General features: G+C 36.6%; 1 protein-coding gene across 4 annotated transcripts in view; it reads left to right on the top strand.

Annotated features, from left to right (window-relative positions):
* Positions 1–18,142, top strand: part of PDE10A (phosphodiesterase 10A) — a 354,338-nt gene that overhangs the window by 309,101 nt on the left and 27,095 nt on the right. For 3 of the 4 annotated variants that reach the window (XM_042025094.1, XM_042025092.1, XM_042025091.1), the window contains exons 7-14: positions 2,151–2,306; positions 5,010–5,060; positions 6,832–6,890; positions 9,519–9,570; positions 13,103–13,245; positions 15,410–15,502; positions 16,087–16,273; positions 17,667–17,809. In XM_042025094.1, coding sequence (XP_041881028.1) covers positions 2,151–2,306; positions 5,010–5,060; positions 6,832–6,890; positions 9,519–9,570; positions 13,103–13,245; positions 15,410–15,502; positions 16,087–16,273; positions 17,667–17,809 — 884 coding nt within the window. The remainder of the gene's footprint in view (positions 1–2,150; positions 2,307–5,009; positions 5,061–6,831; positions 6,891–9,518; positions 9,571–13,102; positions 13,246–15,409; positions 15,503–16,086; positions 16,274–17,666; positions 17,810–18,142) is intronic. The other variant, XM_042025093.1, reaches the window with a different exon arrangement.

Raw genomic sequence — 18,142 nt, 5'->3', positions numbered from 1 at the left:
TTTTAAAGGTTTGGGGTTTTTTTCACGTTGGGTTTGAGTTATTTTAACTTTTTTTTTTTTGGTTGTCAGGTAAAGGACATAATGGCACCATAGTCACTTGGAAAAAGCAACCAGTCAAAACTCCTGTCTTTTTGGTCTTGAAATGTTAATCCCAAACAAGAAGAATTTCATATAGTCAACCAAATGTGACAATTTGATATAATTTTAATACAGGGCTCACACTGACAAGAATGTCAGTCAGAATTCTGGTTACTAGGCAGGATTTTTATCTCTGCATACTCCAGTATAAAGCTAGAGTACTGATAATATCAGTAGATCTACATGAAAGGTGCACTACTGTAACTGATATCAAAATTCAGGCCTTTTTCTGTAACAGGAGTCAGAAATTCCTAAGGTGATATTCTGATAAATCTTGGCACTGTGTATGTCTGTCCTTTTTAATTTTTTAAAACACTTCATCCTCTAGTTGCATCTATGCAACTGTATGAAATTGATATTTAAACTGTACTTTATATGAGCACTTTATGATTGGTTGGTTATGAGAACACCAAGGAAGTTTATATTCTCTTCTCTCTTCAGTGTTTCCTATCTTTTCAAGTTCTGTCCAGAATAGTAGTTTTTGGATACTGTGACCAAAATTGGACATTGCTGTCTCTATTTTTGAAATCATTTGTTAAAAATTGTGTGACCTTAATTGGGCAAATCTGAGCTATAAAAAAACATACCAGATGCCTAATGTGAGTACACTTAGACAGAGCCACAAAATCAAAAGGCAGAAGCTGCTTCCCCTGTAGTAATAGTCAGTGCTTTCTACATACTTTGGACCATTAAGATTTTATGTGTTGGTATGTTTTTTCAGTTAAGGGTTTAAATTGTTAGTGGTAATTTTCAATTGATATCATGTACCTTATTTACAAGAGTTCTGTATTTTGATTTTACATTCATAATAAAATCATGGATTTAGTGAGGAGTAGTTTTGAACTTTTTTGTTGGTTTAATATCAGTGATTCATTGACCAAACAGCAAGATTCTTTTTGGTAAGATGGTTTGCCTTTGTGTGATATTAGGAGCTTCTCAACAGTGAAAGGGAAGCACATGCAGGTAGACTTGCCAGCCCTTTTTTGTGGGAGGACAGAATTAAAAAGAGAAAGCAGAAGGCTCGTGTTTCAAAGTGCTTCCCACTCTCTTTTGTCTGTCATTTGTTCAAATTGATTGTCATCTTAGTAATTAAGGTAGAGATTACTTGCTGTTTTCTTTGAGAAATGAGAGATTTTGATCAGCCTTGAAGGGGTGTCTGTCTTGCCTAAGCTTAGCCTGCAGGGAACATCTGGTACAAATCAAATACTGAAGGACTGCACACTTCACATTGGGTAGTGACTGCATTACTAACCTGCTTTCTCAGGTCTGCCTGAGTTTTCCTACATGGGGAAGTGAAGCTATAAACCCTTGGACATTCCCTATGAGGATTAAAAGTTATGTATTTGGGCCTTTTATAGCAGCTGGTAGGATTATTTTAGCATTTGTTCCTGTAACTTTTGCACCAGTTCATTCAGGATGCATAAGCAAAGGAAGAAGATGCTTACTCTCATGCATAATTTTTTGGGGCACAGCAAGAGTTTATTGAGGGTTATAACTGTATAATGTAAAGCTTTAGCCTCGGGTTTCAAGTTTTTTTCTCTTGCAAGCACTATTGTCTGCTTTCTAATACTGAGATCTGAGCAGTCAATTTCGTGATTACAAGTGCTTTGGGGTTTTTTTGAAGGGAAAGATGATGGGGTGGTAGTGTTGCTTGTTTGGGTTTTTATTTAATCTGGACAGGCATTAGTAATGAAATGCTGTTTTTGCTACCTGTGAGATTAGAGAAAAAAAGTATTATATAAACAAACTCAAAGCTGGGTGTAATACCACAGCTAATTCTGACCTTACATCAATAAGGTTATATGTAAATTAATGCTGAGACTTTAAAATTACGGTTTTTTAGTAGATGTCTAATATTGTGTGTAAGTTATGCTGAGAGATGAGTTTTAGTGAATTTTGTAATTTTCCTGCAGATTTGGTCATACAGGAGGGGGAGGAAAATATCAGTATGTCTTCCCTGTTAATGTTTTATCAGATTTTACATTTTATCAGATTATGTTTGCATTTTCTAGGATGAGCGATTTCCCAAAGGTACTGGACTGGAGTCAGGGACCCGTATCCAATCTGTTCTGTGTTTGCCAATTGTCACAGCAATTGGTGACCTGATTGGTATCCTGGAGCTTTACCGTCACTGGGGCAAAGAAGCCTTCCACCACAGTCACCAAGAGGTGAGCTCATTGTGCAGCCTTTGCCCACTTCCCCACGATGGTCAGGACTTCACTCCCATCCCTCCCCCCACTCCAAACTTCTGTCTCTCACTCTACTTGTGAGTTTACACCTTTTTCATGCTTGATTTTTGTTCTTATTAAAAAAAAAAAAAATAGTGATTTGTATTTTCAGTTAGAGGAGGTAAAATATACAAATACAGGGACACATCAAGAATTTTACCTTAAGTTCTTTTGCGGATGAACAGATTCAAGGTTTCTTTACTGATTATAAACTCAATACAGAGTTGTTAGAGTAGTTAGTGCAGGGCAGGTGAGTGAAATATAAGTGTAAATCAAACGTGAAAAACCAAAATCACTTTATATAAAATAGGCAATGCTCAGTTATCTTGAGTCTCCATCTTAACTTTCCAGTACAGCTTTATTTTACATTATGGTAAGATTTTAAAATTTACTTTAGTTTACTTTTTGGTGCGGCTTCTCAAGGAATGAGCCCTATTGCAAAACATAATGTTGCAATGTTGTAGCAACAGTTTACCAAGTCTCAGTGCTGGGTCTCACAGGAGGGGAAAGTGATTTTAAATCCAAAGTGAAGCAAAAGAGATTTCTGATGTTTGCATTCACATTTTTACTGCCGCACGCTCTCCAGCACCAAGATGTGTGTCTAGGTATTTCCAGTAGCAGGTATCCAGTTGGTCCCTCCAGAATTCCTTGCAACAGGAGGACAAGGGATGCTGTCTGCCAAGTCCTTATGGTCTCCTGTTTTCTTTCTAGGTTGAAAACCATGGGCTGGTTTTGGGTCAGCCTTTTCTTTAACCTTTAGGAGCTGATAGCTTTTGTGCCTCTAGCCTGTCCCATCTCTGTGAGTTGTCAAGATTTACTCACTGTCCTTTGTCTCCTGACTTAGATGTCCTCAGAAACTGTGTATAGTAGTGCTGGTACCTGGATGACCTGCCAGTCTAGGTGACACTCAGAAAGCTCTTCTGCTTTTCTTAAATTCTGATGGTTCCCTATCCAGATATTCCCATTCATACTCATCTTCCCCTTTCCATGACTGTTCTGCATGTGTTACTATATTCATATAAGGCCTGTGTACCTCTGTTGTCCGTACATGTCCGTTTGTCAATCCAAAATTAGGAGCCATTAGCCAAATACAAATGAATTTGAAAATGGAACAGGTGTTGCAAAGGCTGTTGCTGGACTAAAGGTGTGAGAAGTGCATCTTTGGTCTCACATCTGGGTGAGGATCCTGTTACGTCCCATTAAGATGTCCCTGATGTAAAGAAGAATGTACCATTCATTTCTCTCTGTACCCTTCCCCAGGGAAGGGAACCTGAATAGAGGTTAGGACAAAATGGAGTGAGTTCTAGCCAGGTGTGTTGTCTCAATAGTCGTATGAGATCCACCATGGTGCAGTTTAGCTGTACTGAGCAGGAGTTATATGCATGAAAAGGACAGAAAATATTCAGGCAAGAGATACTAAAACTAGTCCTCCCAAAGAAGGAAAACAGCAGCAGTATTTTTCAAGTGTATATTTTGTTTATCAGTAAGTACCCTAGCATTCATTTGATGTTTACATGTGTATATTATTTGGGTAGTCATTGCCACTTCAGCCTGTTGTCACACCTTGTATTTTTTCACTGGTAGGGGGAGAGGTCAGGGTAGGGGACTAGATTAGCATGGTGGTGCCAGTGTCCTTGCTCAGAGAACAAAGAACAGGCATTCATGCAAATCCAGGCTTCATTAATTCTGCAGCCTACACACAATGTATTTAATTTTTAAAATTGATCAATCTACAGTTCAGATAGGTTTCAGACATGCGCTGCTTTGTGAAAATATGAATGGTTTATGTTATCTGAAATACCTTCTGTAGCTAAAGTCCATGAATGTTCTCTACTTGGAAAAGACTGGCTGCTAAATGAAAGTATTTTATTAGTAAATTAAAAATATTTAAAAGGTCACTTTCTGAGTGTTCTAAAGCATTCTTTTCATTTTCAGATTTCAGAAAGCCTTTGGATACCATTAGCAATTTTTATGAAATGTGTGCAAAGTGTTCTGTTTAAAAATATAAAATATAAAAGATACCTTAGGAAGCTGTGCAAAAGCTGACCTCTTGTGCTTCCATTCCCTGTGCTCCTATAAAGCTCCTGTGCTTCAAGGACAGGAGATTATTCATGGCAGCACATCATAGTTAGCTGCAGTTTACATGACATTTGTTTGAAATGTTGCCTGGAAACTGTCATACTTCAAACTAGTCTTGAGCTGAGGGATCAGGTCTGGTTCTTCTGCCACCAAAACAGTAATGAGAGAAGCAGTGCCTGTTTACAGCTGGAAGTAGGTATTGCTGAAGAAAAGAAAAATACAGCCCCAGAAACATGTTAAGGCATATTTTATTTCTATGGCAAAAGCTTTTCAACAGCATAATTTTTAAAGCCCTCAGCTTATGGTATGTTTGTTTTGATGTTGTATTTCTGAGCTGATGGGTACCCAATTCTGCTTCTGAAGACCATTGATAAGCTCTAAAACTGAAACACTCAAAAGTACACTGAGACTTCCACAAAATGACTGTCTTCCCACAAATTGTTACTGCCTGCCTGTCTAAAACAGTTCAGTCAATTTACTTAGCAGGTAGACAGAGAAAAGAGGCATGTAACCAATGTGCACTTTTCAAGGTTACTCCAGAGAGAGTTTCTTCTTTTGTTGCAGGTTGCAACAGCAAATCTTGCATGGGCTTCAGTAGCAATACATCAAGTACAAGTAAGTGTGAGTGGTTTTTAATTTTTTCACTGTGTAACTTGTCTTCCTGTACTTGTTTAGTAGGAGCATGGATTGTGATCACATTAAGTAGAGGTCACTGCTAAAGCATTGATTAAGGCCCCTTCCTTGAACCCGGAAAAATATGCTAACATTTTTGGTGTTCATTGAACTAGTTTTCCTCACTTGCAATCATGGATCAAGTAACAAACACTGAAAGATACTTGAACAAAGTACATAAATAATGGCTAAAGTGGATTTATCACAACAATTTTGAAGGGTTGTTTATTTTTTTTTTTTTTCTTGTGGAAAGGCAACTGCTGTGCAAACTGGTTGCTTTCCTCCTGCTTTGGTATTCAGTTTGAAATTATGAGGTGTTGCTAGCAAAGCCTATTTTAAGCCATCCTCACTAGCTGCTTCATGGTCCTGTAACTACAGCCACTAAGGATGCCTCATGCTGTCCCTAGCTGGGTGCCTAATGGAGCTTCACACAGTGTCAAGCTGCTCTGGCAAACCCCAGCAGCTTTCCTAATAGATTTTGTTACTTCAGCTAGCAGAAGATGGTAACACTGAAATGAAACATATTCTGTCAACTCAGAGAAGATGCTAAAATAGATTCTTCTGTCAACTCCCAGGAGGAAATTCATGGCATTCTTTTTTTCAAGGTGTCTTTCATACCCTTGTCAGAAGATGCACAGAAAGCTTCCTGCTTTTTTCTTCTAGGCTCTGATGTTTGCTGCCTCGGTGCTGGAAGTCACTGACTTTGGGGTGGGCACTCACATCTAGGAAGAATAAGCTGGCACAGACTATTGTACACTAGTAGAATTGCAATTGCATGCACTTGTAGCTTCACCTGTGTAAGAATTATTCTCTCCTTAACTGAGAAATCTTTCACATCTAACAAAACACAACATGTAAAGTTCAAGCTTGTTCATTGATCATTTTTATTTCTCTTCCTTCTTCTAAGCAGAAGGCTTGCTCTTCCCAAGTTTTTTTGCATGAGAAGAATGCAAGGGTTTTGATCTGGCATTTTGTATCTGCATTGCACAGATGAAAGATATCACTAGTTTGAAGTGATATTTTTGTGAGTGTAAAAATGTAAAAGCAGTAGAGGTTTGTTTTCTTTTTTTGGCCTCAGTGCTTGCTCTAGTAATATACAGATGTACAATTGTGCTTCAGATACAGAGTATGTGAATAGGTGAAGTAAAAATACAGTTGAAAGCTTTGCTTCATCTAATATTTTGCTTCTAAAAAGAAGTATGCATACTATTTTTTGTATTCATATTCATGCTGATTTCTCCCGAAGCTGAGCATATATCATCTGCTGCTTAGCTTAGTTAAACTTGCCTGATGTTGTGTCTATATGCTACTTTGCACACTGGAAAAAAGTGGTAAAAGTGTGGTAAGGAAGAAGGGAAACAAAGTATTTGACATTCTCAGAAGATCTGAGGGTCTGGATAAGGAAATGTTCATTCCATAACCACTTTCAGTGACAGCCTTTGAGACAGCATGAGCAAGTATAGCAACCAACAGCTTTCACTGAGTCTTAGGAAAGATTTTACTTGTGTTTCACAGTTTTAACTCAGCAGCTAGATAGCTAAGATTGAAACCCAGCACACAAATTCAGCTTTTAATTTTATACAGTGCTGTAGCGCATATATACACACACACACACGTACTGGTATTTTTTTCATACAAATGAAAGGGATGGGACTCCAGTTTCCCTCTCACATCAGTGTTCTGGAGCAAATGGTTCTATGATCTGTGCTTCCAGGTGTGCCGGGGCCTTGCCAAGCAGACTGAACTGAATGACTTCTTGCTTGATGTATCGAAGTAAGTGTGATTTGCAAAATAATCTCATGAGTTTTTGATGAGCTTTTCTTTGGAAGATGGCTCTTCGAATCTACCTGTGTTCACTTAATAGCAGTAGTGGAAGCTACTCACTGTAGCTCACAAGTAGGTGCAAAGGCACACTTCAGAGGGTGGGCAAATTTCAGCATAGGGACAAGAACAAGTGATACGGATGGCAGAAGTATATACCTTTCAAAATTTTTTGTGGTGGCGGTGCAGAAGAAAATGTGACATTCATTTTTACCTTACAGAATTTCTTTATTCTTGTGGTTTTTTGCATGGATTTTTTTCCCCCCTTTTCTTCCACCTCTTCTGTCAGAGTTAAGTGTGGCCATCTTTTGAGAAGTGACAGATAGGCTTGGTGTCTCATGGCAATTTTAGAAGGCTTGAAAGGACTCTACAGAAAGTTAGTTGGTGTGCTTCAGCTTCCCCTAATCTCCCCCCATCAATTTTTTGGACATGCACGCATGTATGCATACATATAGGGACTTCAGAGTTAAATCCTTGAAGAATCAGGGCTGCCACATGATTGTTCTTCCCCTGCATTTTCTGAAGGCTGTTTTAATTTTCAAAGACTTTTACTGCATGTAATATGTTTGCTTTTAATTTCTTGTCACTATGAGGCAAGATTAATTTGAAAGCATGGAAAGAGTGTGAAAGCTTGAGTTTACACTTGCAAAAGCAGTTTAGTGTCTTAGGTGATCCGCTGTTCCTTCATCTCTTTGTTTGCCATTGCTACTAGGAACTTTAAATAGCAAAGATAACCAATAAACTAAAAGATAAACCAGGGCTGTACTTTTGGTAAATCAGTCTGGGGTGCTTAACAGTGTTTTATGAAACTAGTTAATAGAAGAATTCCAAAGTGCATCACAAAGTACTGATGATACTGTGGAAAAATGAGATGGCTCGGATTTTTGCTACAAACACTTCTGTGGGTCTTGACGAACAATTCTCAAACTGATGAGATTAGAGGATGTCCAAGATTCCTATGCCATTGCTCAGGAATGTAGGCAGCCAAGTTGACCCAGCTGGAATGGAGAGTAATAAACCACAGGGAGGAGTCTGCCCCTTGCAAGGAGGGCAATCTGGTTGTATCCAGATGTTTTTCCCAGCTTTTTTTCTCAGGATGACCTTTTTTTTTAATTTCAGCATAATTCAGAGCATGCCTCCCAAAGGGCACTCTTATCGAGTCTTGCACCATTATGTTCCTTTCCAGAGTGCTTTGATGTTGCTAACATCCATAGTGAAGTAATTTACCAAAAAAATTATGTTAATATACCCAGATTATGGACTGGCAATTTATTCTTGGGCTGACATAGTATTGAGATTGTTTTAAAGAACTGTAATTGTTTTACATTTTTAAGATAAAAATGACAATAAATACTGCAAATATTTATTATGCCTTTCTATAAGAAAATAATTCTCATACAGGATTATCAATTGCTAGAGTTTTTTAGTTTCACAAAAAAATAAAACCTGTGTTTTAAGGCACAAAACTGGGATATCATTTAATAATATCTTTATGAACTTTATGTAGACAAGTACTTGTATCAGCAAGAAAATAATTAGTTTCCTCTTAGAAGTGGTCTGTACCTTTGCTAACATGGAAGGAGAATTTCCTGTTCAGTGGGGAAATAGTTAGTGTTCAATGTCTTCAGGACATGTTCTGCAACATTTTAGAAAGAGCAGAGTATGCAGTACTCCACCTCTTCATGTCCCTGTCAACGTAAGACTAGTGTATTATATATCTCCTTTCCACTAGCCCCTAACAGAACTGAGCTGGGTATGTATTCAAGGCCATGGGACAATGCCTTTTGTCTGCTGGGAACATTGTAATCCGAGGGTTATTAGGACTTGGCATGTGGAAGATTTAGAATTCTTTTACTAATAAGTTTGACCTTTACCTTTCAATGTTCTTGACTGTCCTTGAACAGTTACCATTTTGCTGTGAAACTGAGATTCTTATTTATAAGTTACAAGATCATTCCCTTTCTTCAACTTTAACTGGTGTTGATAGAGACAACCCATTAAGAGTTTCTTAAATAGTTGCCTTTCAACTAGTGTTAAGGGTTGGATAATATGACGTGGGTTTAGCCACACTACATAGTTTTATTCATAATATGTTTTATTCATATTATGTACTCTGTGCATAATATGGGTAAACCTAATGGGATATTTTAATGTTTTGAAAGAAATGGATTTTTTTTTTATTCTATTACTTTTCTTTTCCTTTTTACTTCTGCTTTTCAAATTTTCAGTGTGTTAGAGGTGCCAAAGCATTTTGATGCATTCTTGGTGTTGCTCAGCAGGAGCCTATTCAGCTCACAGCAGGCAATATTTGGTAGTTTTTTCCTTTTTTTACAGAGAAAATTCTATGTATAATAAAGAATATTCTCAATTCTGTAGAATAATGGTTGAAGGGAACAGAACTAGGACAGTTTCTTAATTCCATTGTGCTGTAGCAAGCCACTCAGTGATTTTCAAGGTGCAGTGGTATGTCCTCACCTTTTCTGGCTCCATGTTAAGCCATAGTGAAACAAGAGCCCCTGACATCCATTTGAGAAGTGTTTCACTAAATGCCAATGTTTACTGACTTCTCTTTCTCTGCAGAACATATTTTGATAATATAGTTGCAATAGATTCTCTACTTGAACATATAATGGTAAGTTGTCTTTTTCACTTCTAAGTTTATTAGTTGTAGTTATTAAAGCCCTTCATTCTCCTTCCCTTGAAGACATTATGCCATTGAAATATATGAGCTGTTTGTAGTGAACAAAATAATACAAACAGTGTAAACATGTCTATACAGAAAAGGTGGCAAAGGACAGCTTGATTTTTCATTGTTGCAACAACTTCCATTCGCAGCTTTCATAAGGAATGAAATATGACTGTCTCTGAACTAGTTACTACTGTGTGTCAGAGAAAGTTTGAAAGTAGTAACAGAAAGGCTTCTGGTTTTCTTTTTATTTCAGTGTGTTATATTGATTCCTTCTTCCTAAATTCAATTTGCGACATGCTGCAAAACACTGCTGAAGAAGTTACTGTCCATAGCAAGGGATAGAGATCAAACATTACTCCTAGGATATTTTTTCCAGTTGCTGAACTGTAGTTGCAAAACTACTCCCATAACTAGAGCGACAGTCAGTCAATGTTTCATAGAAACCACTAAAGCCAAGTGGTTAGTTCTTCCCATTGAAATAACTAATTAGTGAATTTAAGTACTGTTCAGAAGCAGTTTATGAGTTTCTAAACCAATTTTGAATTCAGAATTATTCCCTGAATACTGTTAACAAGTGTGCATGGACTAGCTGTTTAGAACATGTTTTGTGTGTTTGATAAGTGAATAATGCTTTTTAGCTTTATGCTCATTGATTGAATTCTGCAGTTCTTTTTCCTAAGCGTAAACCTGAATCAGGTCTGTGATACCATTGTTTAAAATTTGCACATTCAAAAAGTTACTTTCCAACAGTACTCTGATATGTGCCCCACTCTTCAAAGTGATATTCATAGATAGACTATTCAAAGACAGCGAAGTTAGAATGCAAACAACATTAAAGTGGTTTTATTTAGAAACGTGAATTAGTAATGGAAAATATTCTGCAGTGTTTGTGTTATTCTAGTTAGTACACAGTCAAGAATTCTGCACATAGGACACATTTCTGCACATTGGCTTTTCCAATTTAAATGAACTGCTTAAAAATAGCTTAGCATTTAAAAGAGCTGTATAACATAACATATGGCATTGAGAACAAATATTGATATTCTTCCCTGTTCTTCCCTGTGAATAGAGATCTGGTGGAAAACACAATTGGCAGTAAAATATGCTTACTCTTTCATCGTCTTTTCCTACATTTGGCTGCATCATGATTCTGTATTTTAACCTGTGTGATGTTTCATACTCAGCTTCCTTTTAAGCTGTTGTCTCTTTCTTGAGCCACTTAACTGAATTATGTGTTTGTACATTTATTGCCATTTTATGGGAGTGTGATTTTATCATTATGTGGCTTATTCTGTGTCTCAGTGTGATAAAAGATCAGAACTCAGTTTCACCTCACTACTTCAACCTTTGGTGATTGCACTTATGGTTTGATTTGTTCCCGCAATACCAAAGAAAAAGATATGGCTGTTTCTTTCCATTCTTTTAATTTTTATTTTCATCAAAATCTCTCAGCAAAGCTAGTAGTATAAGGGTGGTTTTGAATGCAAATGCAAGGAAGGGAAGTAAATGTTCAAGTTCTTGCCAATATGCTTGAGTAGTTACAAGCAGCTTATGCAAAACATGGTCCCTGGCTTTCCCATTGACAATGCAGAACATACTTTTTGTACTGATAATCCTCTTCAACTACTGGTCAGGATTTGAGCAAGGGATTTAGAGAAGTAAAACTCTCTCATCCCAGTAAGTATTTCTCGATTAGTACTGTGTAAATAATCATTTTTGAAAAGCATGAGTCATGACCAAGGTAAGTTCTTGAGTCATATGCATTAAACCATGAAAGATTAATCGTATAAAATCAACACTGTGTTGTTGATTTTATAAAGAAATCTAATACAGTATCTGAATAGAAGCACTTACTGGACCCCTTGTCCTTTTGGCAGTTTCTATTCACTCTCTTTTGAGCAAATGGATAAGCAGTCCAGGTGGTTGACATCTTTAAATTTCTTAATGCTCAAAGGGGGAAAAATTGCACAAATCTTACCTCTTAGATTGCAGTCTCCCTGACTTTCTACTGCTCTGATGGAGTAAATGGAGTAGAAGACAACAGAATCTTCCTGGACACAGATTCTGCCTGTATGGGAGGGCCCTCCATGTTTTGGAGTTGGGCTAGATGGTATCTGTTCAATTCCCCTCATATGACATAGAACTAGAGTCTCTCAGCTAATGATTTTTCATCTCATATGGGTTTTTTTCTTCAAGGTCTAACATTTTTCCATCTGCATTAGTGTGAAATGAAATACTTTATAGTTTTGTTTTCATTTTTTAAAGACAAGAGAGAAGGGGTGGGGGGAGATGATTCATATGGAAGTCTTGTGAATCCGTAAGACATGCCAACTGCATGCATCGTATACTAAGATTTTGTCAGCCTCTTTCTGTAGATGAATGACTAGGTAGGTATTATATATAAAGTGGAGAGAGATCCACCTCATATCAGATGCCATGCAGTTACTGTACCTTCTGAGCAGATAAGAAACATAGGAGACCTATCTGAATTGGATAGAGCTGGTTCTTGTGCCCGCATATTGCCATCTTAAGCTAACATAGTGATCGTTGTTTGATTTTTGTCTCACTCTTTCCTCTTTTTCTCAGAAAGACTATTGTATGTGTGAGAAATACTTCAGTGAAGAGCTGTTCTGTTCCCAGGACAAGATTCTGTTCTGACAGTCAGTGGTCCTGGGAGTTGTTTTTGCTAAGATAAAACTAGTTGGTTCAAAGTAAGATAGAGACCATGCAAGTCTGTTCCTGTACTGTGGTACTTCTTTGGCTGTGGCTGGTACCTTTGGGCTTTGGTTAGTTCATGCAGAATTTCTAAGTCTCACCTCTTGTGCAAGTACTGTCCCTGACATCAGGAGGGTGCAGCCATTTCCTAACCCTCTGCCTAGATCAATCCATAGTGATACCTCAAACGATAGAATCACAGGATCACAGAATATTTCTCACTTGGAAGGGACCCACAAGGATCATTTGTTCATTGTTAGGTATTACAGGGACACTTAGCTTTTTAGAAGCAAACACTACCCTCTCTGTTTTGTCTGTCTTTGGTGGATATTAAATACCAATATATTTACATTGAAGATGAAGGCAAAAAGTCAACATTGTTCTTAGGTATTGTTCTAACTTATTTATTTAAAATCAAGTAAAGATGAATAGCATCTAAACATAGAGGGAGGAAAGGTACCGTTTTGAAAAGCCTTGAAAAACAATTAAGTAGGAAAGCCTATTTTCTTTCAGGAAACTTTCAAGTCTCTGAAGATATTCCTGTATTTCTCAAAGTGAACACTCTAATTTACAAAAAAAATATTGAATTCAAGATTTTACTTTTGAATTGTATCATAAAAGATTGCTCCTTCAAACTGATTTCCATACTGCATAGCTTCTCAAAACTTTTATTGTACACGGATGTATGTTTTTATCAGGTAAATGACTGGAGATAATCCAACTCATGAACGTTAACACTGGTTTTGTTTTTTGTCTGTAGATATATGCAAAAAACCTGGTGAATGCAGATAGGTGTGCACTCTTCCAGGTTGACCACAAAAATAAGGAGCTGTATTCAGACCTTTTCGATATTGGAGAAGAAAATGATGGAAAACCTGTCTTTAAGAAGACCAAAGAAATAAGGTAAGAATAGCTAACAGAAGAGTGCAGTTTCATTTTAACTCTGGATGTGCAGGCATTTTGTTACCCAGTTTCTGTGCCTATCTGCAGGTACCCTGACAATACTTGTCATACTGTGATATCATTCCCACCAGGACCCGCCTCCAGAAGGTAGTACTTCTGGGAATGACATTGCAGTGCCATCGAAACAGCGTCTCTGAAGCTATAACGTCACTCCTGGAAATGCCGTCTTCCGGAGGCGGTCCTTTTGGAAATCATGTTGGGAAAAAAACAGAGGTGTTCTGAGGTAGGTAAAGGTGCAGGTAATAGTGCACCTAATCCGTAGTCTGCCAGTTTGGGACTTTTTTTCCCAAGAGTGTTCCCAAGAGGAATTAAAATTTGTGTGATTCAAGCACATCCAAAGCAAGGAAATCACAATTTGCATTTCTTATGGATGGATTAGGCAAATGTAGACTTGAGTATGGATTGGTCGTTGGTTTTGAAGATTTCAAGTTCAGTAATTTAATTTTACTTTTCTCATGTGAATTTAGATTTTCAAACTTTTAATGAATTGTGATACTGAACAATGCTTGAAGTGGTGAATTTGAAAATATATATTGTCTGGTAATGGCTACACAGGATTCCCTGACTAAAATTTATGTGTGTTTCTGCTTCATGTCACAGGTACCTAATTTTTACACTTACGCACTTTTTTTAATAAAAGAGGCTAAACAACAAAGTAAATATAGTGCTTTTCACATTTCAAAAATTATGAATCCCTAACAGCTCCAGACTAAGATTTTCAAAGGCATGCAGGTTTCAGATGTTCAGCTTCTTAAAAGAAAGAAGTGTGTGACTAAATATCCTGTACTAAATTTTTCCTAAAGTATTCAGCGTTGATTTTTATCAGAACTTTTTTCATTTCCTCCTTATACTTTTAAAGTTCTGGGCCAATATAAGATGTGATTCATGTTTTCACTAAAACTCCTTTAGACAAACTTACTCCCACTTACCATTGTGTGAGTGAGAATGGAAGGAGTCAAAATTGGTGCAATTTGCGTACTGACAAGCAAGGAGGTGGTGTAAATTAAAGAAGCTGGCCTGCTTTAACATGCACTTTCCTACTCCTTCTTGATAATTGTTTTTCTTGCTTATATCTTTCTGTCTTTTCTGTATGTTATTGAAATGTTGATTCTAAGTGCAAGGGTGTGAGCCATTTCACAGGTACTGTATACTGAAAGTGAAGTGCAACTTAAATATCTGTAAAAAAGTGACACTGAATGAGTCATCAGGAAGGAGTCTTAAGTTGGTGTGATGTGCCTATCATAAGAAGCAACAGAAAAATCTAACTCAAAGTCAGGTGTGCAGGATGAAATCCTGACAGCTTTATCACTAACTTCAGTACCAGACATCAGGGTACTATCAGAGTACATTTAGACTTCAAAGCGTTCCACATATGATTCTTTCTACATGGTTTTCTCCATAAATTATCTTCTGCTTGTATGTCATAACTACTTTATGTCTAAATATTGAAAATTATTTACTCACAAGACAGACGTATGGATTTTTCTGATACAATTTAGGAATATAATTGTGTAACTTCCTTGTGGTGAATAAGGGATGCAGTTAGTACCATGGCATTGTTTGATTGTCATGAAACAAGCTAATCATTCCAAAGTCTACATGGCAAATGCATCTAATGTTTAGCTATGAATTTTCCACTGGTCTTTTTCCAAAATTTTGTTATCAAATACACACACACACACACACATCCCACCCAAAGAAACAAGTTCCATGTTGCCTTTGTTGTGTCTAAAGAAACAATGAATATGTAAAAGTCATAACAAAATCAATACCTTTTAAATGTAAACACAAGTCTCAGGTTCTGTACAAATGTTATATTTGTTAGGGATAACTCCCTGGGTTATGAAGACTTCAAATTTTTGTCACTAAAATGGTCATGTTATGGCATGTTTTGTATTAAACTATGTAGCTATATAAAATGTTTTCAGAAAGTATCTGTTAGGATGTGCTTTTTTGTTATGTACTACTAGTTTTTGTAAGATTTTTCTCCTCAAAGCAAGAAAATGACGCTGGTTGGGAACACCCATTACTGTGCCCAAGACAGACTCCACTGGAAAAATGTGTTTTCCATATTTTCGCTAATACACATTTTTATTTTCTCCAGATTTTCTATAGAAAAAGGAATAGCTGGTCAAGTGGCAAGAACAGGAGAAGTCCTTAATATCCCTGATGCCTATGCAGACCCACGCTTTAACAGGTAGGGTGTTGTTCATTGGAAGGGAAGATAGATCACCAAACCTTTTACATAAAATTACTACTTAAATTTCATATTCAGATGCATTCATGGAGCTGTGGTCCTCTGATGAGGAGGCAACTTTTAGATATTCATTTAAATGCTTTAGCCATCAGAGATAATTTTAAGGTACAAATAAAAAGTATTATTTTATCAAATATTAATATAATGGGGGAAAATATAGTTAGATTGTTGCTGATTTTCATTATTAGTCTCCCTGCAATCTCATTAGTTTCAGGGTAGAAAAAACAGTTGACTACCAAATAACATGCCTAAGAATACCTGAATGTTCTTTAACTCTGTGTTTGAGGCAATATTGATTCTTTGTCTTGCAAATGGCTATTAAAGGATTAAAAAGTTCTTTCTAAGTATGATACAGTAGATAGAAGTATTTGAGGATTTTGGAGGTGAAATTCTTTCAGGTACTAATTCGGTCTACTTTAAAACAATTCAGTACAGTGTACATCAACATTTGTGAGAATCAAGGAATAGATACCAACTGATATTAACTTTTTTCTTTTTTTTCTTTCTCCTTCATGGCTCTCCAGAGAAGTAGACCTCTACACAGGCTACACAACCAGAAATATCCTGTGCATGCCTATTGTCAGCCGAGGAAGTGTAATAGGTGTTGTGCAGATGGTGAACAAAATAAGTGGAAGTGCCTTCTCTAAAACTGATGAGAACAACTTTAAAATGTTTGCAGTCTTTTGTGCTTTAGCCTTACACTGTGCTAATGTAAGTTTTATTTACAATTTTGTAAATTATAATGAGAATACTTAAGTATTTTGATGTTACAGATTATTGAAATTATTCGTAAGTTTGTTTCATTGAAATAACATTGAATTCCTTGGTGAATAGTTCTATTTTAAGAGGATGACAAGGATTTCATTTGAAATAACCATACTCTGGATATATCTATTTTGTGTAGCTAAACTGAGAGAGCAAGCTCTGAAATGTGAATAATATCTGTTTTCCCTTTTTCACTAGAAAGTATGGCTATTATTTATTTTATAAATTCAGATTGTATTTTATAAATTTAACTGGGGAATGGAGATGCCATATATTCTCTCAATTCCACATGCTTAATACTTAAAGATCAATTTTTACACTTAAATGCTGTGGTACATACCTATAATTATCCATGCTTCTAGATAAGAGTGGATGGCTATTTTCATCTTCAAAGTCTTCATCATCTCAAAATTTACTATTCCTGTGGGAAAAATTAGAGATGTAATGATCATTACTATACAAGTATAAAAATGCAATAAATTCAATAAAAAGACAATGCAGAAAAACTGTGTTATATATTCATGGGAGGTAAAATACAACGCAAAGCCAGTTAAGCCTGGTGATTTACATTAAGGAATTTTACCAATATTGTGCTATTGGTACAGTGGGGCAGCAAATTTTATTACCAGTTACTTCAAGTTGTTTCACGTGGGTCAAGGCAGGTAGAATGGCCTGCATATAAATTACACTGGGGACTATGCACACTCAGTTGTGTGTAAGTTCACTCTTTTTAGACGGTGAATGTTACCATGCAGGGTGCACTGCTCCAGAGGGTTGTTTTACTAGCACATTGTAATGTCCCCAGATGTTTGCAAACCATGCCATGTCTGCAACAACTGTCTGAACCTCTCAGTAATTAACTGTGCTTATTTTTCATACTGAATAGTAATGTAGGTATGATGAACATCTCACATACCTTTTACTGAGCATAGATAGCAGTAATTTGTACTAATTAATAGAATTCATACAGTGGCAGAAAATATGAATTGTGCCCTGGTATAGGTTTTCTGTCTGTTAGAATTTTGCAGGGGAATTAGCTCTGTTTCTGACTCCTGAACTTTGATTCTTTTCCTTGGGAGAGCTCACATGCAGTGAAAAGTCAGCTGAGCCTTAGATATTTACCTGAGTGAGGAGATCAAATGATGTGATAGAAGGCCTAGTTTTCCAGAAGTACTGAATTCAGTATAATCTGTCGCTTTTCTAATGTGTGAAGTTGTGCAGCCAAAAGCACTGTAATTTTTGCAGATGTGTATTTTAATAATCAGTGCTTGAATATAGGAAATAATTTTTTTCTTTATTAAAATTCCACATTCATGCATGACTTCTCTCTCTTTCTCAGATGTACCACAGAATTCGTCATTCAGAGTGTATTTACCGTGTAACGATGGAGAAGCTATCCTACCATAGTGTTTGTACAGCTGAAGAGTGGCAAAACCTCATGCACTGTACACTGCCTCCACATATTTATAAAGAAATTGAGCTGTAAGTATTTTTCTAATGTAGCAGCAGTTGTATATAGCCTGTTAATTTTTTTTTTTCCTATTTGTAGTGGAGTTTTTTGTAGGAAGAACTTTTATTATTGAACTACCATATCATGAACTGCCCTATCATGGGGTTTTATCTCTGGCTTTCTTATATTTAGTTATACTTAATGACCCGTGAACAAAATTTACCTATCAAAGATATAAAATTACACGCACTAAGAATTTTTCCACAGGCATGGGTAGCTGCAGTAGTTGCTTTAAGCATTAGTTTTTACCTAGGATTTGTAGGGATGTGCTTTCATTCTGATAGTCCCAAGTCACCATCAGCTCA

Source organism: Corvus kubaryi, unplaced genomic scaffold, assembly GCF_017639235.1.
Source record: "Corvus kubaryi isolate FWS band 111438036 unplaced genomic scaffold, C.kubaryi_AGA036_p1.0 37266, whole genome shotgun sequence".
NCBI lineage: Eukaryota > Metazoa > Chordata > Aves > Passeriformes > Corvidae > Corvus > Corvus kubaryi.
The sequence above is the reverse complement of the archived record's forward strand: the minus strand, read 5'-3'. Positions and strand labels throughout refer to the sequence as shown.